Source organism: Salvelinus fontinalis, chromosome 20, assembly GCF_029448725.1.
Source record: "Salvelinus fontinalis isolate EN_2023a chromosome 20, ASM2944872v1, whole genome shotgun sequence".
In the NCBI taxonomy this organism is placed as follows: domain Eukaryota; kingdom Metazoa; phylum Chordata; class Actinopteri; order Salmoniformes; family Salmonidae; genus Salvelinus; species Salvelinus fontinalis.
Window position 1 is genome coordinate 10,225,484 of NC_074684.1, and position 25,370 is coordinate 10,250,853.

The following is a 25,370-nucleotide window of genomic DNA, read 5'->3' on the forward strand; positions in this document are numbered from 1 at the left end:
ATGTTTTTAACAAATCTCCAATAATGATTCAACCCGGAGAATTCCTTTGTCTGTAGAAATGCGATGGAACGTAGCTAACTCTCACGGGGGTGCGCCTGAGTGAGCTCGTGGCACTCTGCCAGAGCCCTGACTCAATCAGCTCTTATTCCACCCTCCTTCACAGTAGAAGCATCAAACAAGGTTCTAAAGACTGGTGACATCTAGTGGAAGCCTAGGAAGTGCAATATGACCCCATGTATTGGATAGGCAAACCTACAAACCTCAGATTTCCCACTTCCTGGTTGAATTTCAGGTCTTTGCATGCCATATGAGTTCTGTTATACTCACAGACATTATTCAGAGTGTTTTCTATCCAAATATACTAATAATATGCATATCTTAGCTTCTGGGACTGAGTAGCAGGCAATTTACTCTGGGCACCTTATTCATCCAAGCTACTCAATACTGCCCCCAGCCATAAGAAGTTTTAACCCCGGTGTCCTGGCTAAATTCCCAATCTGGCCCTCAGACCATCATGGTTACCTAATCATCCCGAGTTTACAATTGGCTCATTCATCTCCCCTGTAACTATTCCCCGTTGCTGTAAATAAGACTGAGTTCTCAGTCAACTTACCTGGTAAAATAAGGGTTAAATTAAATAATTACCAAAATGGTATGGCATAAAAGTAAGCAAGCCTGACACCCATGACAAGTCAGAGGACTTTGAGAGCTGGTGTCAGACAGGCTTGGCCTTAACCATGTCCAAACGATTTGGTAAAAATCTCTGTTCTAAATTAGTAATTGGCTGACACATCCGTATTACCTTTCTGGTAGACAGAACAACACTAGGCCCTCCGATGCACTGGTTTGAAAGGCACCCTAAAGCATAATGACAGACATGAGGCAGGGTCAACAGCACTGTTCCATTTATTCCATTCAAAGATTCTGAAACAAACTTGTACAAATCTCAAAACTGTTTAAAACAATGACAGTTTCCAAATTGAAGAGAGACCGATAGATGAGAACAAGGCAAAAGGCGAGATGTGCCCTAACTCAAACTAAAATGCTATTTAAAATATTCCTTAGTAAGCTCATTAGTTGGATGAGAATAATAATTCTGAACCAGATATTGGAATCAGCATACAGGAAAAGGTCCACCAAGTAGATATACTCACTGGCTCATGCATTCTGATGCCTTGCTTGTTGTTGACGTCTTCAACCTCTTTAGGCGGTCAATCTACCACTAGGGGGCAGCAATGTTTAAGTAACTGACACTGCAGAGTAAAAAGTGCCATCTCTGCGAGCTTGGTAAACAAGCGCTGACCTCCGTGTGTAATATTTCATGTTTACAAGAACTGCAGGGGCAATGCTGAAAACAGCTCATAAGTATAAAATAAAAACCTGGTAATAGTCTTGTGGGGCCAACTGGTCGTGTGTGAGAAAAATAATAGGCTACTGAACACCAATTGAAATCAGGTGCCTTTGAATCTTGCCTTTAACTTCCCAAGCCACAACCATCTATGCATTCTCACAGGCATACAGTAAAAGCAATGTCCATAACAAACAGTCTTCAGCAATGGAAGCAGGTTCAGTGGATAAGAAGAGAGGCTGGTGTGGAAGGGCTTGAATCAAAACCAACAGGCATTTGGAACACCCATTTGTGAGCCCTTTGAGTTAGTACACACAACCTTAACTGTACTAGTACTTCTCTGTATATACCGTCATTTTGTATGGTTCTGATAATATGCATTTGTACGAGTACTTTCAAAGTAATTTTTGTTAATACTTCATTAGTGTCTGCATAAAGAGAACATTGAGTCCAACAGGGTGAAAATGACATTCTCCAAACTCACTAGGAGGCTAAACCATTCCACTCAGTTACTGTAGCCAAAATGTGGGAGGAAAATGGCATGTTATTAGTAATATTGTGAGAAGGTTACATACGCATTAGCAGGGAAAATGCGAGGGTCTGGAAACGTTATAGGTCTGGAAGAGTCAACGTTGTTGGCTGGGGGGGTAAAGAACCCACCTCAAATAAAAAGCTATACTTTTTTTTACTATGTTTGAAGGCAGAAAAGCGTCCGTTCCAAATGTGTTGCCCCTTTCCACAAAAGGTTTGTATCGTATTGCTGCACCTTAACCTGAGCAACACATTTCATAGCATTGAAAAACCACAAGTCACTTACATTATGAATAAAAATACCAACAAACAAGCAAAAAAACGAAATGTTCACAGCAAAGATTTTATGTTTTACACATATATGAAAGAGGTGAGTGGGGGTCAGGGGGGGCTAGAGCACTTCCTATAGATGGGAGGGGACAGGACGTTGCAGGGGAAAGGGTGCGAGGAGGATGCGTGAGGGGGGGGGGGGGGCCAGACGCTCACCTCTTCTTGGGGGCTTGGGCAGTACGGGGCGGGGTTACGGGGCGTCCCGAGTTCACCCCTCCATACTGGTACTTAGCTTTTTTCTCTGACGGCTTCAAAATCTGAGAGAGAAAGTATTAATAGTCAGTGTGTTTCCAGCATTGGGAGACTCATCCACAGTAAGTGTGTTTACGTGTGTGTTCTCACCTGAAAGGAACACATGAGGGACTCGTCAACGCTCATCATACCCCCAGCGTTATCAAACTCCCCGCAGTAGTTGGGAGCCGAGAATAGCGTCACCAGCTGCCGTTTGGCAAAAAATTCATAGCCGTCCTCAACAACCTTCCAGTACAGAACAACACTTGAGTTAATGAACCTTCTTTAGAGATGCATCCTAATGAACATAGCCCTCATACATTAGGCTCTACCTGGTGGGCTCTGCAGATGAGGTCCAGGTCGTGGCGGTTAAGGAACTTGCTGACCACGTCGGCCCCAAAGGTGAAGGAGACGCCCCGGTCATTTTCCCCCCAGCCCTGCACATCTTTGTCTGGATCCGACCACAGCAGATCACACAGCAGGCCTAGCACAGAGAGAGTGCAGTCAGAGCCACCACAAATACGGCACATGTACCACACACACACACGTTTACACACCTGTGTCAGGGACATCGGTTGGCCTCATGATGCGTCGAATTTGCTCCATGGACTGTAGATCAGGAGAGAGACCTGAGGAAGAGGGATGATTGTGAATTAATAATATTCATAGAAAAATAATTGATAGAAAAGAACCCACGCATACCTCCATGGCAGCAGAAGATCTTCTCATCGATTATAGCAGCGATGGGCAGACAGTTGAAGCAATCTGTGAAGGTCTTCCACAGCTTTATGTTGAATCTGCGTTTGCCTGGGGAACACAACATAGAAAGACATGGAATTACACTGAGTATATAAAACATTAAGAACACCTGCTCTTTCCATGACACCAGGTGAAAGCTATGATCCCTTACAGATGTCACTTGTTAAATCCACTTCAAATCAGTATAGATAAACAGGATGAATGTAGCTTTTTTTTTAGCCTAGAGACAATTGAGACTGGATTGTCTGGATTGTGTGCCATTCTGAATTGTGTGCCATTCAAAGGGTGAATGGGCAAGACTGGGGTATGGTGTCAGGCTCACCGGTTTGAATGTGTCAAGAACTACAACACTGCTGGGTTTATAACACTCAACATTTTCTCGTGTGTATCAAGAATGGTCCACCACCCCAAAGATATCCAGCCAACTTGACAACTGTGGGAAGCGTTGGAGTCAACATGCGCCAGCATCCCTGTGGAACACTTTCAACACCTTGTAGAGTCCATGCCCCGATGAATTGAGGCTGTTCTGAGGTGGTGCAACTCAATATTAGGAAGGTGTTCCTAATGTTTGGTATACTCAGTAGAGAACACAAAACCATTGCCATTATGAATTCCATTTGTGTGTTGGCCCTTTCCACAAAAAGTGCCGCAGACACTGAGAAAGATAACCGATTCAGCGTGTGTGTGTGTGAGAGAGACACTGCTTCCTGTCTTACACTCATCATAGAAACCGTAGATGCGGTTGATGGAAGCACACTCGTGGTTGCCTCTGAGTAGGAAGAAGTTCTCGGGGTATTTGATCTTGTAGGCCAGCAGTAGACAGATGGTCTCCAGGGACTGCTTGCCTCGGTCCACGTAGTCTCCCAGGAACAGGTAGTTAGCCTCCGGCGGGAAGCCCCCGTACTCAAAGAGCCGCAGCAGGTCTGTGTACTGGCCATGGATATCACCTAGTGGGAGAACGAGAGCAGAGAGGTTATGAGACAACCATTATTTTAGGTTCTCTTTAACCAGGGTAGTCACATTGAGATTGACATAGCTTGGACACTTGGCAGGAGTGGAGAGTGAGCTTGATCCAGATTGTCCTTGCTGGAAGGGAGATGACCCCATCCTGCAGAGCCGCAGACACTTGAGGGAGACACATCCTACTGCTCTACTTACTGAGCTAGGCCTATGTCTCTCCAATTTGTTATCCTATCCTCTCCTTTCTCTCTGACATGTTGGTTTAAAGACAACTGTGTGTGGGCGAGGATGCCCTTTTCACGTTCATGTAAATTCACAAACATTAGGCCTGTCTTTATTCAGACAGCTTATATTTTTCTAACCCTGGTATGTCTCATACATTTCTCATATGCTATTTGTCGTCTCAGGGGGAAAGAAAGAGGGCCCAGGAGTAAGGATATATATAGCTGTAGGAAGGAAGAGGAATACTTCATTGTACTGACCGCAGATTTTGAGCGGAGCCTCCAGCTCCAGTAGAATGGGCTGACTGAGGAAGATCTCCCGGGACTTGATGCACAACCCCCGCACCTCCGCCTCCGTCATCTGGACTATCTTCCCTGGACGACATCCTCGCACTTGAGGAGAGAAAGATAGGGCTATCAATCACAACCACGAGTCATGACCCTTCTCTCCATTTTAAATCGTGCTGGCTTTAAATGTGTAATGTGCTTTTCATCGTCTTCAAACCAGTGCAGAATATGCAACCACTTAAAGTGGCAATCTGCTGTTGAAACAAAGTGTTCGCCCCACCTGTTTCGTTAAACAGCTGAGGGACAGGGCTGGAGAAGTGTAACCAGTCAAATTCATAGACAGTAGGGTTGTCCCGACTAAAAAAAACCTCTTTGTCGACATGTTTTAAAAAAGAACAGACGACGACACATGTACACCACCGTTCAAAAGTTTGGGGTCACTTAGAAATGCCCTTGTTGTCCATGAGAACATACATGAAATTAGTTGCAAAATGAATAGGAAATATAGTCAAGACATTGGCAAGGTTATAAATAATGATTTTTAATTGAAATAATTGTCCTTCAAACTTTTATTTTGTCAAAGAATCCTCCATTTGCAGGAATTACAGCCTTGTAGACCTTTGGCATTCTAGTTGTCAATTTGTTGAGGTAATCAGAAGATATTTCACCCTATGCTTCCTCCCATAAATTAGCTTGATGGGCACTTCTTACGTAACATACGGTCAAGCTGCTCCCAAAACAGCTCAATAGGGTTGAGATCCGGTGACTATAACGGAGTGGCCAGCACAGACAGAATACCAGCTGACGGCTTCTTCCCTAAATAGTTCCTGCAGTTTGGAGCTGTGTTATTGATCATTGTCCTGTTGTAGGAGGAAATTGGCTCCAATTAAGCGCCGCCCACACGGTATGGCATGGCGTTGCAAAATGGAGTGATACCCTTCCTTCAAGATCCCTTTTACCCTGTACAGATCTCCCACTTCACCACCACCAAAGCACCCCCAGACCACGACATTGCGTCCACCATGCTGGACAGATGGTGTCAAGCACTGCTCCAGCAACTTTTCATTTGTTCTGCATCCCACAAATATACTTCTTTGTGATCCGAACACCGCAAACTTAAATTAGTCTGTCCATAACACTTTTTTACAATCTTCCTCTGTCCAGTGTCTGTTCTTTTGCCCATTTTAATCTTTTCTTTTTATTGGCCAGTCTGAGATATGGCTTTTTCTTTGCAACCCCCGCGCAGTCGCCTCTTCACTGTTGACGTGGAGACTGGTGTTTTGCGGGTACTATTTAATGAAGCTGCCAGTTGAGGACTTGTGAGGCATCTGTTTCTCAAACTAGACACAAATGTACTTGTCCTCTTGCTCAGTTGAGCACCAGGGCCTCCTGGATTCAAATCAGGGTGTCTGTAGTGACAGCTCTAGCACTGAGATGCAGTGCCTTACACCGCGACACCACTTGGGAGCCCACAAATAGATTGGCTAATACTTTTCAGGGAGTCACTGGGTGACTTAGGCAAGCGCCCTGCTAGTGGTCTGAATGGAATTGAGATTAAGGATGCAAATTTCAGTCAATTTTGCTGCCGAGCAAACAAATTTCCGTGCCGAGTAACTGACCCTCATTGTCAGAATGTTTTTATTTTTTAAAACAGTAAAATGACATGACCAACAGAAAATACTATGCATGCATACAAGGAACTGCCATTTTTCATTAAGAGCTTAATGGAAACATGCACCAACAGCAAGCCTATCGTCAGCTAATAAAATGTTATTTTCAAACATTTGCATGAAAAAAAACATTCTAAACAGCGCACCTAATGCGAAGAGTTCCATATGTGACAGATAGAAATCTCTATTAGATACTTAGAAAGAGAGAGTGAATCTAATAGCAACCACTTGGATGGGTTGCTAATATGACTAGGATTGTACATTTGGCTTCTGGAAAAACAAAGAAAGTTGATATAAAAACCAATAGAACAGGAGAGAAAGGCTGGTTAATGGCACAAGGAAGTCCTTATAAAATAATTGCCTCCATGTTTCTATAGTGGGATTTTGGCTAGGCTACTTTGAAGCAAGGTAAAAAATGATGCTACACTACAGGACTGTTTTGCTAGCACAGAGTGGAATATGTTGCGGGATTTCTCCGATGGCATTGAGGAGTATACCACCTCAGTCATTGGCTTCATCAATAAGTGCATCGTAAAGTCGTACCCACAGTGACCATACGTACATAGTAGAGGTCGATCGATTATGATTTTATAACGCCAATACTGATTACTGGAGGACCAAAAAAAGGCGATACCGATTAAATCAGCCGATATTTATTTATATTTGTAAATGACAATTACAACAATACTGAATGAACAATGAACACTTATTTTAACTTAATATAATACATAATATCAATTTAGTCTCAAATAAATAATGAAACATGTTCAATTTGGTTTAAATAATACAAAAACAGTGTTGGAGAAAGTAAAAGTGCAATATGTGCCATGTAAAAAAAGCTAATGTTTAAGTTCCTTGCTCAGAACATATTCCCAGTTAAGAAGTTTTAGGTTGTAGTTATTATTGGAATAATGACACGTCAACTATTTCACTCTGTACCATTTGTATTTCATATACCTTTGACTATTGGATGTTCTTATAGGCACTTTAGTATTGCCAGCCTAATCTCGGGAGTTGATATGCTTGAAGTCAGCGCTGTGCTTCAAGCATAGCTAAGAGCTGCTGGCAAACGCAGTAATGTGCTGTTTGAATAAATGCTTACGAGCCTGCTGCTGCCTACCACCGCTCAGTCAGACTGCTCTATCAAATCATAAACTTAATTATAATAAACACACCAAAATATGAGCCTTTGGTCATTAATATGGTCAAATCCAGAAAGTATCATTTCGAAAACAAAACGCGTATTCTTTCAGTGAAATACAGAACCGTTCCGTATTTTATTGACCGGTTGGCAACCCTAAGTCTAAATATTGCTGTTACACTGCACAACCTTCAATGATATGTCATAATTATGTAAAATTCTGGCAAATTCTGGCACACAGTTTGCAACGAGCCGGACGGCCCAAACTGTTGCATATAGCCTCACTCTGCTTGCACTGAACGCAAGAGAAGTGACAATTTCCCTAGTTAATATGGTCTGCTAACATTAATTTACTTTAACTAAATATGCAGGTAAAAAAAATGATCCTTCTGTGTATTGATTTTAAGAAAGGCATTGATGTTTATGGTTAGGTACATTTGTGCCTAACCAGCCTGCCACGCAGTCTCCATGTGGATTGCAATGTAATCCGCGTCCCCCTAATTAAATCGGCCATGCCGATTAATCGGTCGACCTCTAGTACATACCCCAACCAGAAGCCATGGATTACAGGCAACATCCACATTGAGCTAAAGGCTAGAGCTGCCGCTTTCAAGGAGCTGGAGAAATCCCGCTATGCTACCTGACGAACCATCAAAGAGGCAAAGCATCAATACAGGACTAAGATCGAATCGTACTATACCGGCTCTGACGCTCGTCAGATGTGGCAGGGCTTGCAAACCATTACAGACTACAAAAGGGAAGCACAGCCGAGAGCTGCCCAGTGACACGAGCCCACCAGACAAGCTAAACTACTCCTATGCTCGCTTTGAGGCAAATTGCACTGAAACATACACGAGAGCACTAGCTGTTCTGGAAGACTGTGTGATCACGCTCTCCGCAGCCGATGTGAGTAAGACCTTTAAACAGGTCAACATTCACAAGGCCAGACGGATTACTAGGATGTGTACTGCGAGCATGCGCTGACCAACTGGCAAGTGTCTTCACTGACATTTTAAACCTGTCCACGTCTGAGTCTGTAATACCAACATGTTTTAAGCAGACCACCATAGTGCGTGTGCCCAAGAACACTAAGGTAACCTGCCTAATTGACTACCGACCCATAGCACTCACGTCTGTAGCCATGGAGTGCTTTGAAAGGCTGGTCATGGCTCACATCAACACCATTATCACATAAACCCTAGACCCACTCCAATTTGCATACCACCCCAACAGATCCACAGATGATGCAATCTCTATTGCACTCCACACTGCCCTTTCCCACCTGGACAAAAATAACACCTATGTGAGAATGCTATTCATTGACTACAGCTCAGCATTCAACACCATACTGCCCTCAAAGCTCATCAATAAGCTAAGGACCCTGGGACTAAACACCTCCCTCTGCAACTGGATCCTGGACTTACTGACGGGCCGCCCCCAGGTGGTAAGGGTAGTTAACACATCCGCCACACTGATCCTCAACACAGGGGCCCCTTAAGGGTGCGTGCTCAGTCCCCTTCTGTACTCCATGTTCACTCATGACTACACGGCCAGGCACAACACCATCATTAAGTTTGCCGATGACACAACAGTGGTCACCGACAACGACGAGACAGCCTATAGGGAGGGCAGAGACCTGGCCGTGTGGTGCCAGGACAACAAGGTCTACCTCAACGTGATCAAGATAAAAGGAGATGATTGTGGACTACAGGAAAAAGAGGACCAGAAATACCCCCATTCTCATCGACGGGGCTGCATTACTTGTTACTTTTAGTTCTTATTCTTATCTGTATTTTTTTTTAAACTGCATTGTTGGCTAGGGGCTCGTAAGTAAGCATTTCACTGTAAGGTCTACACCTGTGGTATTCTGCGTCTGTGACTGATAACATTTTATTTTACTTGAAATGCCTCATTATTTGAAGTAAAGTAAAACGATTGGGTTTCAAACAATTATATTGCCTCAAGCTCACATTGCAAAGTGGTGGGTGACTTGTTGATAGCCTGCCTACCGTTGACTATAGCCTATGCACTCGATTGGGGAACGGGAGGTGCGCTTTAATTACTAGTTGAGATTTAGGATTTAGAAATAAAAATAGCTATTTTTAATCGTAGCCATCAAAACAGTTTAAACACATGATTGCTATTTAGAATTTTTTTGCGCAATGACTGGGCTTATGAAAGCACTTTCCACTCCAGTACCTGCTTTTTTAAGGAGCTGCTTCCGCACTGTCTGACAGGTGATAGGCTATTCTGTTCCTAAAACTAGGCTCTGTATGATTTGCACATGTGACAAATAAGATACATGAAGACCAATGTAAAACTACACACACCAGTTTTATTCCACACAATTATGCAAATTAACCTATAGCAATCTGCTGAACTGAATAGAACAGGTGGTTGTCACTTTTGCTGAGTGTTCCAAGTGGGACAGAGTCACGAAAATGTGCTTGATGGAAAAATGTACAGTGTGTAATATCAGGTTGACTGTGGTCTTCAACATCTCCTTGAAATTCACCTTGGCTGTTTCGAAATGTATTCAGTATTTATATGAAAAAAAGAAATTCAGACAAAACATGCTTTTCATGTAGGCTAAAGTGTGACATCTTCCATAAGCGAGTTCAGTCCAGAAAATAAAACGCTCGGGTGGGTACATAGCAAACCAACATTGAAAGCGGTTTGTAAAATGACTAACTAGCTACAGATGCGAAACTGTGTAGCCATCAATGGCAGGTTAAATCAATGTTGTGACTGCTCGAGTTGACGCATAATTGTTAACTCGGGGTTTCTGTGTTATGGCTACCTATAACGTTACATATAGACATATGACTAAGTTAGAGGCATTCTTACTTCACTAACGTAATAGCCCCTATACAGCCCTGCGTTGAAAACCAATGTGAATGTAGTTAGCTAGCTAGCTTTAACTGACTATGTTACCTAGCAACACGGAGAGAGGGGAGAGGGGTGTGTGTCCCCGTTGGCAAAGCCCCCTCTCATCAAGGTTTAAAAGCTAACACTAGTGCCTAACGAGCAATAAAAATATGTGCATACGTATATATATATATATATATAAATAAATAACATCCCTGTCCTGCGCTAGTGCAGAGTAATTAACAATCTATTTTCGTAATCTAGAGTAACGTTTGCTTGCTTGATCATATTGCTACTGTAACACACCGCGTTAGCTAGCATAACACAAATCAAACGTGACAGCATATATTTATATTCAAACAGATGTTGCCTTTCTGGCAAATTAACTAACTAGTTACAGGTAAATGGTAGTTACCTAAAAAGGGCATAACACAGTTATCTAAGGCTAAAGTCACTAGTTTGTTGAACCACTCTCCCAGTCCCACCTTTCTCCTCTGACGCGCTAACGTTAGCTAGCTAGCAAAGTCAACTGGCGTCACCAAATATGATTTTACATTCGTTCTTCGACACCTGAAAATGACATAAATGTATGTTACATCCTTTTTATTTGCTGTCCCCACCAAATAACCACAAGGTTAATTGCAAAACAAAAATAGCATACCTTCAAGCAATCGAGAGATGATGCTGTCAACGTTCAGCTCGCTTTCCGCCATTTTCTTTGAAACACTACGCAGAGAGAACTATGTCGTGCTCACCAGCAGAGGGCGTGGTCTACCACTGTACAAAAGGTGTAGTTTATTTTGGTTCACTCAGGCTTTCTGTCTTTTGGAAAAGATTTGTAACCAGCAGTACGGTACGAGCTTTTTAAAATTGTATTTGGAGGTACAAAACATTTTGCAGGTAGCTTTCTTTACCTTTCATTGAAGCTGACCTGCCTGCAGACAAAGTACATTCTAAGTTTATTAACATAATTTGGGGATATCCATTACTTTTATTGTGACCCCTCTATCATAGCTCTATCAAATATTAACATGGTGAGACAACTTGTTGTGTACCCTCAATAAAATGCCCCCCTTTCTCCCTTTGTTAATATCCATGGACAATGGCTCCAACTTCTATTGCAATGGGCTTGGGTTACGCTGACCTATTCATCCTGGTAATTCATAGGGGCTCACATGATGCAACTGAATGCCAACATTTCTCTTGAAATACCCAATGACATAGTTACTGACAATTTAACAATTTTGGTTGATACAAAGCTGTTGTCCATTATTGTCCATGCCACCTACATATTTTTGACACTGTATTTCCACATTCAAATTTACAGAATAAAATCTCTAGAAAAAAGTATTTGTTATCTGTTGCTGAATATCATTAGAAACCAGTTCCTTTCATCTCAACCTCTTTCTCTCCCATTTTCCTCTTATTCCGCCGTTCTCTGCAGGACATGAGCAGCCATGTGATTCCCCAGCCGATCAGTAAGCCAGTGACGCCCAGTAACACGGGCACCCACACAGGTATGGAGGAGTCACACAGGGGCACAGGGCTGGGGGTGGTGGAGTTAGTGACTGGGACAGGGGTGGTGGTGGTGGTAACAGGTGGACTCGGGAGGCTATTGCCCTTAGTGAAGATGAAGGGTTGATCCTAAAGGAGAGAGCAAATTTCATTTCAGAGGAAACTAACCTGAGCATAGATCTTCTTCTGAGACATTGTAAGAAGTAGCTTTCAGTAGGTGATATGACTAAAATGGTCTGCTGCTCAACCAACACACTCGACAACCCACACGTACTGTCAAGTAAGCAGAGAACTGACTCACTGATTGCCAATTCAGCCAACACCTGACCAACCCTGCCGGGAAAAAAACAGCATAGACCAGCATGCATTTCAAGATGGTCCTTGCTTGTCTATGCTGATCCATACTGGCCTATGCTGGTCAAGCTGCTCTGACCAGCATGATCTAGCTCAGGGGTGGGCAACTTTGATTGGGGTGGGGGCCAAAAGAAAATCTGAACTCATCATAAGGAGCTCCACTCTTGACATCAGAGATAAGTTTTGGATTTCATTTCCTGCAATTCTACAGTTTGCCATGGGCCATAGGGAAATGTTCCAATTTTAAAGCAAGTTTGCTTCAATTCTGCACGTTTTGCCATGGGGTGGAGAGAAGATATTTAAATTTTATAACTAATTTCATGCAATTCTACTCATTTCGTCATGTTGCAGGGAGAAAATAGCAGGTTAACAGCTAATTTCCTGCAATTCTACACATTTTGCCCTGACACAACCAGATTTTGAAATTGTACTTTGAGTATTTTACAATCGTCACACTTAACACTAAGTTCAAATCAAAGTTTATTTGTCACGTGCACCGAATACAACAGTGAAATGCTTACTTACAGGCTCTAAACAATAGTGCAAAAAAGGTATTAGGTGAACAATAGGTAAGTGAAGAAATGCAAACAACAGTAAAAAGACAGTGAAAAATAACAGTAGCGAGGCTATATACAGTAGCGAGGCTATAAAAGTAGCGAGGCTTCAAACAGACACTGGTTAGTCAGGCTGATTGAGGTAGTATGTACATGTAGATATGGTTAAAGTGACTATGCATATATGATGAACAGAGAGTTGTAATAGCGTAAAAGAGGGGTTGGCGGATGGCGGGACACAATGCAGATAGCCCGGTTAGCCAATGTGCGGGAGCACTGGTTGGTCGGGCCAATTGAGGTAGTATGTACATGAATGTATAGTTAAAGTGACTATGCATATATGATAAAGTTGAGACTGTGAGTAAAATGATTATATATATATATATACATATATATAATCATTTTACTCACAGTCTCAACTTTATCATAAAGATAAACCTTTGAATGAGTTGGTGTCCAAACTTTTGACAGGTACTGTGTGTGTGTGTGTGTGTGTGTGTGTGTGTGTGTGTGTGTGTGTGTGTGTGTATGTGTGTGTGTGTGTATATATATATATATATATATATATATATATATATATATATATATACACACACACACACACACACACACACACACACACACACACACACACACACACACACACACACACAGTACCTGTCAAAAGTTTGGACACCAACTCATTCAAAGGTTTATCTTTATTTTAATATGTTCTACATTGTAGAATAATAGTGAAGACATCAAACCTATGAAATAACACATATGGAATCATGTAGTAACCAAAAAAAGGGTTAAACAAATCAAAATATATTTTAGATTTTAGATTCTTCAAAGTAGCCACCCTGCCTTGATGACAGCTTTGCACACTCTTGGCATTCTCTCAACCAGCTTCACCTGGAATGCTTTTCCAACAGTATTGAAGAAGTTCCCACATATGCTGAGCACTTGTTGGCTGCTTTTCCTTCACTCTGCGGTCCAACTCATCCCAAACCATCTCAATTGGGTTGAGGTCGGGTGATTTTGGAGGCCAGGTCACCTGATCCTTCTTGGTCAAATAGCCCTTACAGAGCCTGGAGGTGTGTTGGGTCATTGTCCTGTTGAAAAACAAATTATTGTCCCACTAAGTGCAAACCAGATGGGATGGCGTATCGCTGCAGAATGCTGTGGTAGCCATGCTGGTTAAGTGTGTCTTCAATTCTAAATAAATTACAGACAATGTCACCAACAAAGCACCCCCACACCATCACACCTCCTCCATGCTTCACGGTTGGAACCACACATGCAGAGATCATCCGCTCACCTACTCTGCGTCTCACAAAGACACGGCAGTTGGAACCATAAATCTCAAATTTGCACTCATCAGACCAAATGACAGATTTCCACCGGTCTAATGTCCATTGCTTGTGTTTCTTGGCCCATGCAAGTCTCTTCTTCTTATTGGCGTCCTTTAGTAGAAGTTTATTTGCAGCAATTTGACCATGAAGGCCTGATTCATGCAGTCTCCTATGAACAGTTGATGTTGAGATGTGTCTGTTACTTGAACTCTGTGAAGCATTTATTTGGGCTCCAATCTCTGAAGCTGTTAACTCTAATGAACTTATCCTCTGCAGCAGAGGTAACCCTGGGTCTTCCTTTCCTGTGGTGGTCCTCATGAGAGCCAGTTTCATCATAGTGCTTGGAAGTTTTTGCGACTGCACTTGAAGAAACCTTAAAAATTCTTGTAATTTTCCAGGGTGACTGACCTTCATGTTTTAAAGTAACGATGGACTGTTGTTTCTCTTTGCTTATTTGAGCTGCTCTTGCCATAATATGGACTTGGTCTTTTACCAAATAAGGCTATCTTCGGTATACCACCCCTAACTTGTCACAACACAACTGATTAGCTCAAACGCATTAAGAAGGAAAGACATTCCACAAATTAACTTTTAAGAAGGCACACCTGTTAATTGAAATGCATTCCAGGTGACTACCTCATGAAGCTAGTTGAGAGAATGCCAAGCGTGTGCAAATCTGTCATCAAGGCAAAGCATGGCTACTTTGAAGAATCTCAAATATAAAATATATTTTTATTTGTTTAACACTTTCTACATGATTCCATATGTGTTATTTCATAGATTTGATGTCCTCACTATTATTCTACAATGTAGAAAATAGTAAAAATTAAGAAACCCCCATGAATGAGTAGGTGTGTCCAAACTTTTGACTGGTACTGTATATATATTTAGATTTTTTTTAATGGAAATTTATCCGTGGCCTACAAAAGTTGCCCATCCCTAGTCTAGCTGGTAAAGCTGGTCTGACCATTAGGGTCTAGCTGGTTCATAGATTGTATATATACTGTAAATGGATAAAGCCATTGATCACGTGACACCATTCATTCCTATGTGAAGACTCAATAGCGCATTTGGAGCCAAGGGGAAGATCTCAATTGCATACTCTTCGCGTCCTCTCTCCTCGTATTGTTCTAAAAACACATTGGAGGAGAAGGTCAGGGGGGAGGGACCTCTGTCTTTCTCATCCAATGTGTTTTGAGTAGGAGACGAGGAGAGAGGAAGCAAGCAGTATGCCCTTGAGATCTTCCCATAGAAGTAGATTTTTAGCTTAATAAAATGGTGTCTCATAGAGACATAAAATGCGCAGATTGAGCTAGTCCAGGAAGTGACGTTGCAGGCTAGGTCAGTGCTGCCCCCTCTCATTGAGGATCTCAAGTTGAAGGCCGACCGGGCCGACCGGGGTAATGCAGGTTGCTGGTAGAATCGAAATTATATTTTTAAAGGTGCAATATGCATAAATCGCTCCGCCATTTCCTGGTTTCTAAAATTCTTATAGTTAATTTTATTTCAGTTATTTGGCAAAACAAGCAGTCATTGTGTAGAGAATTGTACCATCTAAACCGGTGTGAAATATATTTTCCATATCCAAAAATATTTTATTTTCAGCTGGTGTACAAAACCGAAAATAAAAGATGCAAAAACGAAACTTAAGAACGGGAAGCATAGAAATAGCGCACATAGAACATATCCACCGCTTCTTAGACTTGCTTTCAATGACAAGGACAGATCTATAACTCACATTTCTATGTGACTTTGGTCGGGTCACCCAAAAAGTTACATATTGTTGCTTTAATGTCTGCAATTTTAAATAATTGGTTCAAGGACATACACTATATATACAAAAGTATCTAGACACTCCTTGAAATTAGTGGATTTGGCTATTTCGGCAAAACCCGTTGCTGAAATGTGTATAAAATCAAGCACACAGCCATGCAATCTCCATAGACAAACATTGGAGGTAGAATGGCCTTACTGAAGAGCTCAGACTTTCAACATGGCACCGTCATAGGATGCCACCTTTCCAACAAGTCAGTTCATGAATTTTCTGCCCTGCTAGAGCTACCCCGGTCAACCGTAAGTGCTGTTATTGTGAAGTAGAAACGTATAGGAGCAACAACGGCTCAGCTACGAAGTGGTAGGCCACACAAACCCACAGAACAGGACCGGCAAGTGCTGAAGCACATAGTGCTTAAAAATCGTCTGTCCTCGGTTGCAACACTCACTACAGAGTTCCAAACTGCCTCTGGAAGCAACGTCAGCACAATAACTGTTCGTCATGGCAGAGCAGCCACACACAAGCCTAAGATCACCATGTGCAATGCGGACTCTGGAGCAGGGGAAACGCGTTCTCTGGAATGTGTAATCACGCTTCACCATCTGGCAGTCCGACGGACAAATATGGGTTTGGCGATGCCAGGAAAACGCTACCTGCCCGAATGCATAGTGCCAACTGTAAAGTTTGGCGGAGGAGGAATAATGGTCTGGGGCTGGTTTTCATGGTTCGGGCTAGGCCCCTTAGTTCCAGTCTAGGAAAATCTTAACGCTTCATCATACAATGACATTCTAGACTATTCTGTGCTCCAACTTTGTGGCAACAGTTTGGGGAAGGCCCTTTCCTGTTTCAGCATGACAATGCCCCCGTGCACAAAGCGAGGTCCATACAGAAATGTTTTGTTGGGATCGGTGTAGAAGAACTTGACTGGCCTGCACAAAGACCTGACCTCAACTACATCGAACACCTTCGGGATGAATTGGAACACCGACCGAGAGCCAAGCCTAATTGCCCAACCTTACTAATGCGCTTATGGCTGAATGGAAGCAAGTTCCCGCAGCAATGTTCCAACATCTAGTAGAAAGCCTTCCCAGAAGAGTGGAGGCTGTTATAGTAGCAAAGGGGGGACCAACTCCATATTAATGCCCGTGATTTTGGAATGAGAAGTTGGACAAGCAGGTGTCCACATACTTTTGGTCATGTAGTGCACAGCTGGTCTAATAGAAGCAAGTATTGGCACCATGAATATCTTACAAAGAAAACAACAGTACCGTGGTCGCCCTTGAACTTCTGGGCTTCTATGAGAGGGGGCAGTCATTCTCCCCTGAGCTTGTCACCAAGGCTGGTCACCAGCGAAACCAGTACTAGTCACCAGCATATGCTGGTCTATGCAGTTTTTTTCAGCAGGGAGACTTTTCCCCAATAAATGTTGTGTTCATGTCATGTGCATTCAGCATACCTCAGAGGGGCAGTTGATCTTGGTGCGGTCGTATGTGAAGTTGTTGTAGACCTGCTTCATGCCTACCGGCTCCAACTGCAAAAACAAAACAATACCGTTGTCAGACCACAAACCTGTATGCCTTAAAATACACTGACCATAGAGCTCATGTGGTTTGAGTTATGCTTCAGAGTGGCAGGTAGCCTAGTGGTTAGAGCGTTGGACTAGTAACTGAAAAGTTGCAAGATCGAATCCCCGAGCTGACAAGGTAAAGTTCTGTTGTTCTGCCCCTGAACAAGGCAGTTAACCCACTGTTCCTAGGCCGTCATTGAAAATAAGAATTTGTTCTTAACTGACTTGCCTAGTTAAATAAAGGTAAAATAAAAAAGAGTGCTCTTTATGTAGCCTGGTCCCAGATCTGTGGGTGCTGTCTTGAAAATGAACATGGGGAGTTGGCAAGACAGCACAAACAGATCTGGGACCACACTACTCTTTATGTGGCTGTCCTTACCATGTTGTTCCAGAGAGCAATGGCCATCTCAGCGTGTGCTCGCTCACTGATGTGGAAACAGTCCACTGAGAAGAAACTCAGGTCAGGTGTCCCAATCTGAGGAGACAAGAGAACGCAGTGTGTGTGTTTGTGCGGGCTTGCGCATACATGCATGCATGTGTGTGTGTGTGTGCAGTTGAACCACACTCACCCCAATGAGAGGGACAAATGCGTGTCGTAAGTAGGGTTGAACGACTACAGTGAAGTCCTCTCGCCCATCATAGCGCCCCCCAGAGACCAGTCTCTCAGTCTCCATCTGGACAGAAGCACAGAGAGGGTAGAGAGAACAAAGAGACACTGTTAAGTATTGTAGAATTGTGTCGGATTGATCTGATCACATCGAATCCCTGTATCTTTATGTGTGGAACTTATGTATCTCTGAGTAACACACTTTACATGACACATTGGAACATTGGCAAAGACCCTCCAAATCCCAGTTGTTTTAAGACTGGTAGTTCAGACCTTTTTCTGCACTTACCTGGTACTGCTGGTTGATCCACCTAACCTCTGTAAGCTCAGGAGAATTCTCTTCAGGGTTCAAAAAGCAGGGGCAAGAATTCCTGTGCAAAACAAAGACACGTGAGAGGAAACATTCTGAATATACACATTCTACCGACATACGGTGCAGTGGGTGTAGCTGCCGTCTTTGTGGGGAAATGGGGAGGTCCCATACAAACCTCTGTATGAGGTTGCAGACCAGATCGTTCTTCCTGACACTCCTCAACGGATTCATTTCCAGAACCTCGATAACATTGACCATTACCCTCGGTGCCTTAGCGAGAGAGATGGAGGGAGAGAGAAAAGAGGGGTGAAAGATGGCATGATATTTGGCTTTAGATCTTTAGATTCTGCAAATGATCCTCGTTGAGTAAGTACAGGCTTTCACCGATAATAGATGTCCATTACCAAGCTGTCCATCACTTACCTCTTTGTACAGCATGTCCAGGCTCAGCATCAGATTCTCACTGTAGTTCTTGGGTGTAAGGTTGTTCTGTGTAAAGAAGAGCATACAGTAAATAACACTATTTTTAACACTACCACAGTTCCCCAATGTGCAACAAAGTTATTAGATTGTAATACTTTTTTTGTGTCTTTTGTTTGACTTTAGGATAAGAATACATACATGGTCCATGCAATAATCACACAGATCCCTGGCACCAACTAATAAGGTGACTAGCTTCCAATCCTCTTCAAAATTCACCTTCTGTGTGGAAGACGAAGGGATACAACGAGAAGAGAGAAAAATAGCTATGGATTATCATACACTCATATAATACAACAATATGTAATTATGATTACTAACTGAGTCTAGGATAACTATTCAACACATTGAAGGAGCTGCGTCCCAAATTGAAACCGATTCTCCATGTGGTGCACTACTTTTGACTAGGGCCCATAGAACTCTGGTCAAAAGTAGAGCACTGTGTATGCAATAGGTGCCAATGGGACATAGAACAGAGTCTCACCTTGTCATCTTTCATGGCCTTGATGAGAGCTTGGACTTGGGCTGCGATGTCACTACAAGAGACATTTGTTCAAATGTGGTGTTTATTATGCCTTTGTTCAAATGAGAAGAAAATACAGGAGACACTGAGGGAGGGGGGGGGGATAGGCTAGCAGCCAGAGCTGCTGGTAATGAAAGGATGACACAAAAAAAGAGGATGGGAAATAGATTGACGGGAAATGGTTTGACAGGAAAAAGAGGACAGTGAGTGGACGAGGGAACAGAGAGGTCTAAACTTAGCTCTCTACTCACAAGGCCATGGCTCCAGGCACCGCCATGTTGAAGCCGTTATTCTGCAGAAAGCCCTGACCCTTAGAAAATCCCTGGAGGGAAGGGTTGAATTTTTTCAGGATGTCTGAGAGAGAAAGAGAGATGGGAAATACTTATTAGCTTATTCTGTTGAAGCACACAGACATTTCAGTATCAAATGGTCCTTTTTAGCTAAACTACAGAGAGGGTGCTTGATGAAGAATTTTTCCTCTATACAAGGAGGCTGCACTCCAAAGGAATGTCATGATATCATATGCTGAGACCGCCATCTTGTGGATATGTGGAATGCTGCAAAGACATGAGATCATGGGACGGGTGATGTCATGTCTTGTGCACTGGGTGTTCGTTGAAGTCTTTCTCCAAAGATGTGACAGAAATGTGAAATCATCAGTGTGAGGAAGCTACTCTGAAAATATAGCGTACCATGCTACAAATTACTTCACACCGGAAGAAGTTAAGAAACGTATAGTTTACCTAACTTTTCAAAAGTAGCTCACTACATCCAAACTGCTGAGAAAAAAAATGTCATACCTCTATCTGAAATACCATAGACTACAAATTGCAAGAACAGATCACTCTGGAGTCAGATGTTAACCGAATTTGTAATGTATCCTACTAAACACAAAAACCGAATTTTCCTTCAAAATGATCCAATAGGATCAGTGACAAGAGGAAATAGTGACTCACTTGGTAGTGTGGTGACAGTGTCCAAGGTCTGATCTCCTCCGATACTGCAGAAATGCGCACACATTTAGTCAATTTCACTGTTGACAATTGTTAAAAAACAGTATGGCAATATCAATGTGCTCTGCAAGTGGTCCATAATGTATATGCTGTGTAGTTTGACTATTCTTCTGCATGATCCATTACAGTAGGTACCTCCATGACACTCCTTTATACTGCGTGTTGAGTTGCAACACGTTCTTTGCCTTGGCTCCAACTGCTGCCTGCAAACATATTACAACAAATGCACATAAACAACCCATCATGTAACAAATATACTGTATCCTCTCAGCACAAAGGATGATATAAAAGTCAGACACAAGCATATACTGCTGGTACATTAGTATGCATACGAATACACTTGACTTGCACAAACACTTCGAACATCAATGGGGCATCACTAATGCCAAACGACTCCCTGGTAACAAATGATTAGATGGTTCATATCAGGGGTTTTCTGGACCAAAAAGTGGCTTAGGTGGTGGGCATGGCAGGGGGCGTGGCAGAGGGCATGGCGATATTCCAAGATGGCATAGCAGTACGGACGTGTTTGTTGTTGTCCCGTGTACATTTGATGTTTTTTTGTTTTTTGTTGTTGTATATATTTCAATATATTTAAACCTTTTTTTCCATTTTAAATTAAATATACCTTCCAGCAACACGCCTCAGCCATTGTGATACGGATCTGCTATTTTTAGACCTTATAGCTAGAACCTCCATCAGGGACTAGCCATCAGAAGCTAACCAGCTAATTAGCTATTAGCTATTTAGTCATTGTTAGCCACTGCTAGCGGCTTTTACTTTTAGCTCAGACACCAGCTGCTTTTAGCCTGGATAATACCTGCCAGTCTGCACATCACGATAACAACCCTGAGCATATCGGGCTATTTTTGTCCACTACATCACCGGATTCCTGCCGTAAGCTCTTGACCATTACACTGGATCATCGCAGCTAGCTAGCTGCTACCGAGTGGCCCAGCCCCGAAGCTAGTCTTGAGCCAGGCCCATCTCCCGGCCTGCTCAGTGGACCCTATGATCACTCGGCTACACAGCTGATGCCTCCCGGACCCTTCACTAACACAACTAGAAGCAACCGACGTAATTCCGTCCGATGTGCCCTCAACCGGCCTTTGCCGGACGTCGGTGACGCCCTTGTCCCGAAGCTAGCACCAGTTAGCCTCAAGCCACGCACATCTCCTGGCTAGCGTAGTAACGATTACCTAACGGCTTTCCTGTCTCATCTATTGCTGTTCACTGTACCCTATGATCACTTGGCTACATAGCTGATGTCTGCTGGACTGTTCATTAATCATGGTACTCCATTTTGTTTATTTTGTTTATCTGTCGGCCCCAGCCTCGAACTCATGCCCTGTGTGTAATTAACTGACCCTCTCTGCCCATTCATCGCCATTTTACCTGTTGTTGTTGTTGTCTTAGCTGATTACCTATTGTTGTCTTACCCGTTATTGTCTTACCTAGCTCTCCCAATCAACACCTAAGATTGCTTTATGCCTCGCCTTGTATACTGTTGGTTAGGGTAGTTATCATTGTTTTATTTTACTGCGGAGCCCCTAGTCCTACTCAGCATGCCTCAGATAGCTCTTTTGTCCCGCCTCCCACACATGCAGGGACCTCAACTAGTGCCTCCAGAGATGCAAGCTCTCTTATCATCACTAAATGCCTAGGTTTACCTCCAATGTACCCGCACCCTTCCATACACCTGTCTTTATGCCCTGAATCTATCCTACCACGTCCAGAAATCTGTTCCATTCATTCTCTGTTCCCAACGCACTAGACGACCAGTTCTGATAGCCTTTAGCCGTACCCTTACCCTACTCCTCCTCTGTTCCTCGGGTGATGTAGAGGTTAACCCAGGCACTGTGTGTCCCCAGGCACTCTCATTTGTTGACTTCTGTAACCGTAAATGCCTTGGTTTCATGTTAGCATCAGAAGCTTCCTTCCTAAGTTTGTTTTACTCACTGCTTTAGCACACTCCGCCAACCCTGATGTCCTTGCCGTATCTGAATCCTGGCTTAGGAAGGCCACCAAAAACTCTGAAATTTCCATCCCCAACTACAACATTTTCCGTCAAGATAGAACTGCCAAAGGGGGAGAAGTTGCAGAGATTGATAGATCTTTTCAGGCTTACTTTCCAGGTCTGTGCACAAACAGTTCAAGTTTCTAATTTAAAAAATGAATCTCTCCAGAAGTAAGTTTCTCACTGTTGCCGCCTGTTATAGACCCCCCTCAGCTCCCAGCTTTACCCTGGACACCATATGTGAATTGATTGCCCCCCATCTATCTTCAGAGTTCGTTCTGTTAGGTGACCTAAACTAGGATATGCTTAACACCCCGGCAGGCCTACAATCTAAGCTAGATGCTCTCAAACTCACACAAATTATCAAAGAACCCACCAGGTACAACCCTAAATCTGTAAACATGGGCACCCTCATAGATATTATCCTGACCAACTTACCCTCCAAATACACCTCTGCTGTTTTCAATCAGGATCTCAGCGATCACTGCCTCATTGCCTGAATCAGTTATGGGTCCGCGGTCAAACGACCACTCCTCATCACTGTCAAACACTCCCAAAAACACTTCTGCAAGCAGGCCTTTCTAATCAACCTGGCCCGGGTATCCTGGAAGGATATTGACCTCATCCCGTCAGTAGAGGATGCCTGGTTGCTCTTTAAAAGTAATTTCCTCACCATCTTAAATAAGCATGCCCCTTTCAAAAAATGTAGAACTATGAACAGATATAGCCCTTGGTTCACTCCAGACCTGACTGCCCTCGACCATCACAAAAACATCCTGTGGCGTACAGCACTAGCATCGAATAGACCCTGCGATATGCAACTTTTCAGGGTAGTCAGGAACCAAAACACACAGTCAGTTAGGAAAGCAAAGGCTAGCTTTTTAAAACAGAAAATTGCAACCTGTAGCTCTAACTACAAAACGTTTTGGGACACTGTAAAGTCCATGGAGAATAAGAGCACCTCCGCCCACTGCACTGAGGCTAGGAAACACTGTCACCACCGATAAATCCACAATAAATCGAGAATTTCAATAAGCATTTCTCTTCGGCTGGCCATGCTTTCCTCCTGGCTACTCCAACCCCGGCCAACAGCTCCGCACCCCCCCCCCCCCCCAGCTACTTGCCCAAGCCTCCCCAGCTTCTACTTCACCCAAATCCAGATAGCTGATGTTCTGAAAGAGCTGCAAAACCTGGACCCGTACAAATCAGCTGGGCTAGATAATCTGGACCCTCTCTTTCTAAAATTATCCGCCGCCATTGTTGCAACCCCTATTACTAGTCTGTTCAACCTCTCCTTCGTATCGTCCAAGATTCCTAAAGATTGGAAAGCTGCCATGGTCATCCCCCTCTTCAAAGGGGGTGACACTCTAGACCCAAACTGTTACAGACCTATATCCATCCTGCTCTGCCTTTCTAAAGTCTTTGAAAGCCAAGTTAACAAACAGATCACTGACCATTTCGAATCCCACCGTACCTTCTCAGCTGTGCAATCCGGTTCCGAGCTGGTCACGGATGCACCTCAGCCACGCTCAAGGTTCTAAACGATATCATAACCGCCATTGATAAAAGACAGTACTGTGCAGCCATCTTCATCGACCTGGCCAAGGCTTTCGACTCTGTCAATCACAGTATTCTTATCGGCAGACTCAACAGCCTTGGTTTCTTTTTTCAAATGACTGCCTCGCCTAGTTCACCAATTTCTTCTCAGAAAGAGTTCAGTGTGTCAAATCGGAGGGCCTGTTGTCCGGACCTCTGGTAGTCTCTATGGGGGTACCACAGGGTTAAATTCTCATGCCGACTCTTTTCTCTGTATATATCAACGATGTCGCTCTTGCTGCGGGTGATTACTTGACCCACCGCACGCGGACGACACCATTCTGTATACATCTGGCCCTTCTTTGGACACTGTGTTAACAAACCTCCAAACGAGCTTCAATGCCATACATCACTCCCTCCGTGGCCTCCAACTGCTCTTTAAATGCTAGTAAAACTAAATGCATGCTCTTCAAACCGATCACTGCCCGCACCCGCCTGCCTGACTAGCATCACTACTCTGGACGGTTCTGACTTAGAATATGTGGACTACAAATACCTAGGTGTCTGGCAAGACTGTTAATATACCACCCACCATTGCGACCTGTATGCTCTCGTCGGCTGGCCCTCGCTACATATTCGGCGCCAAACCCACTGGCTCCAGGTCATCTATAAGTCTTTGCTAGGTAAAGCTCCGCCTTATCTCAGCTCACTGGTCACCATAGCAACACCCACCCGTAGCACACGCCCCAGCAGGTATATCTCACTGGTCATCCCCAAAGCCAACACCTCTTTTGGCTGCCTTTCCTTCCAGTTCTCTGCTGCCAATGACTGGAACGAATTGCAAAAATCGCTGAAGTTGGAGACTTATATCTCCCTCACTAACTTTAAGCATCAGCTATCTGAGCAGCTTACTGATCGCGGCAGCTGTACACAGCCCATCTGTAAATAGCCCATCCAACTACTTACCTCAACCCCATATTGTTTTTATTTACTTTTGTGCTCTTTTGCACACCAGTATTTCTACTTGCACATCATCATCTGCACATCTATCACTCCACTGTTAATTTGCTAAATTGTAATTACTTCGCTACTATGGCCTATTTATTGCCTACCTCCTTTCTCCATTAGCACACACTGTATATAGATTTTTCTATTGTGTTATTGACTGTACTTTTGTTTATCCCATGTGTAACTCTTGTGTTGTTGTTTTTTGTTGCACTGCTTTGCTTCATCTTGGCCTGGTCACAGTTGTAAATGAGAACTTGACCTCAACTGGCCTACCTGGTTAAATAAAGGTGGGAAAAAAGAACAACAAAAAAAGAATGAGCGAGGTCAGACATCCGCGCGGCTACATTTTAGAGAACATTTTAGAGGCCCCCAACTTGGCGCTGTAGAGAAATTTGAGCATTTCTATGTCAATTTCCAGCAATTCTACA

General features: G+C 43.3%; 2 protein-coding genes across 2 annotated transcripts in view; both read right to left on the minus strand.

Annotated features, from left to right (window-relative positions):
- Nucleotides 1-888: 888 nt before the first annotated feature.
- LOC129817272 (serine/threonine-protein phosphatase PP1-beta catalytic subunit-like) lies at nt 889-11,158 on the minus strand. Its single transcript, XM_055872363.1, has 8 exons — nt 11,009-11,158; nt 4,642-4,773; nt 3,916-4,146; nt 3,143-3,247; nt 2,998-3,069; nt 2,773-2,924; nt 2,552-2,686; nt 889-2,466 (listed from the first exon to the last, which is right to left on the minus strand). The coding sequence occupies exons 1-8, from the start codon at nt 11,058-11,060 to the stop codon at nt 2,362-2,364; spliced, it is 984 nt and encodes a 327-aa protein (XP_055728338.1). The 5' UTR covers nt 11,061-11,158; the 3' UTR covers nt 889-2,361.
- Nucleotides 11,159-11,721: 563 nt separating this feature from the next.
- LOC129817276 (phospholipase B1, membrane-associated-like) overlaps nt 11,722-25,370 on the minus strand; it is a 32,131-nt gene continuing 18,482 nt past the window's right edge. Inside the window, 12 exon segments of the mRNA XM_055872370.1 lie at nt 11,722-11,991; nt 17,335-17,409; nt 17,825-17,920; nt 18,015-18,119; nt 18,342-18,423; nt 18,541-18,635; nt 18,789-18,854; nt 18,987-19,067; nt 19,330-19,381; nt 19,620-19,722; nt 20,325-20,368; nt 20,517-20,584. Of these exon segments, the coding sequence (XP_055728345.1) occupies nt 11,722-11,991; nt 17,335-17,409; nt 17,825-17,920; nt 18,015-18,119; nt 18,342-18,423; nt 18,541-18,635; nt 18,789-18,854; nt 18,987-19,067; nt 19,330-19,381; nt 19,620-19,722; nt 20,325-20,368; nt 20,517-20,584 (1,137 nt within the window).

Excerpts from the sequence above, each read along its gene's own strand:
- LOC129817272 (XM_055872363.1), bottom strand. The coding sequence starts at position 11,060 with ATGGCGGAAAGCGAGCTGAACGTTGACAGCATCATCTCTCGATTGCTT. Across the intron at positions 4,147-4,641 it reads GGCTCCGCTCAAAATCTGCG|GTGATATCCATGGCCAGTAC; the intron begins GTCAGTACAATG and ends TTCTCCCACTAG. Across the intron at positions 3,070-3,142 it reads GATCTTCTGCTGCCATGGAG|GTCTCTCTCCTGATCTACAG; the intron begins GTATGCGTGGGT and ends CCTCTTCCTCAG.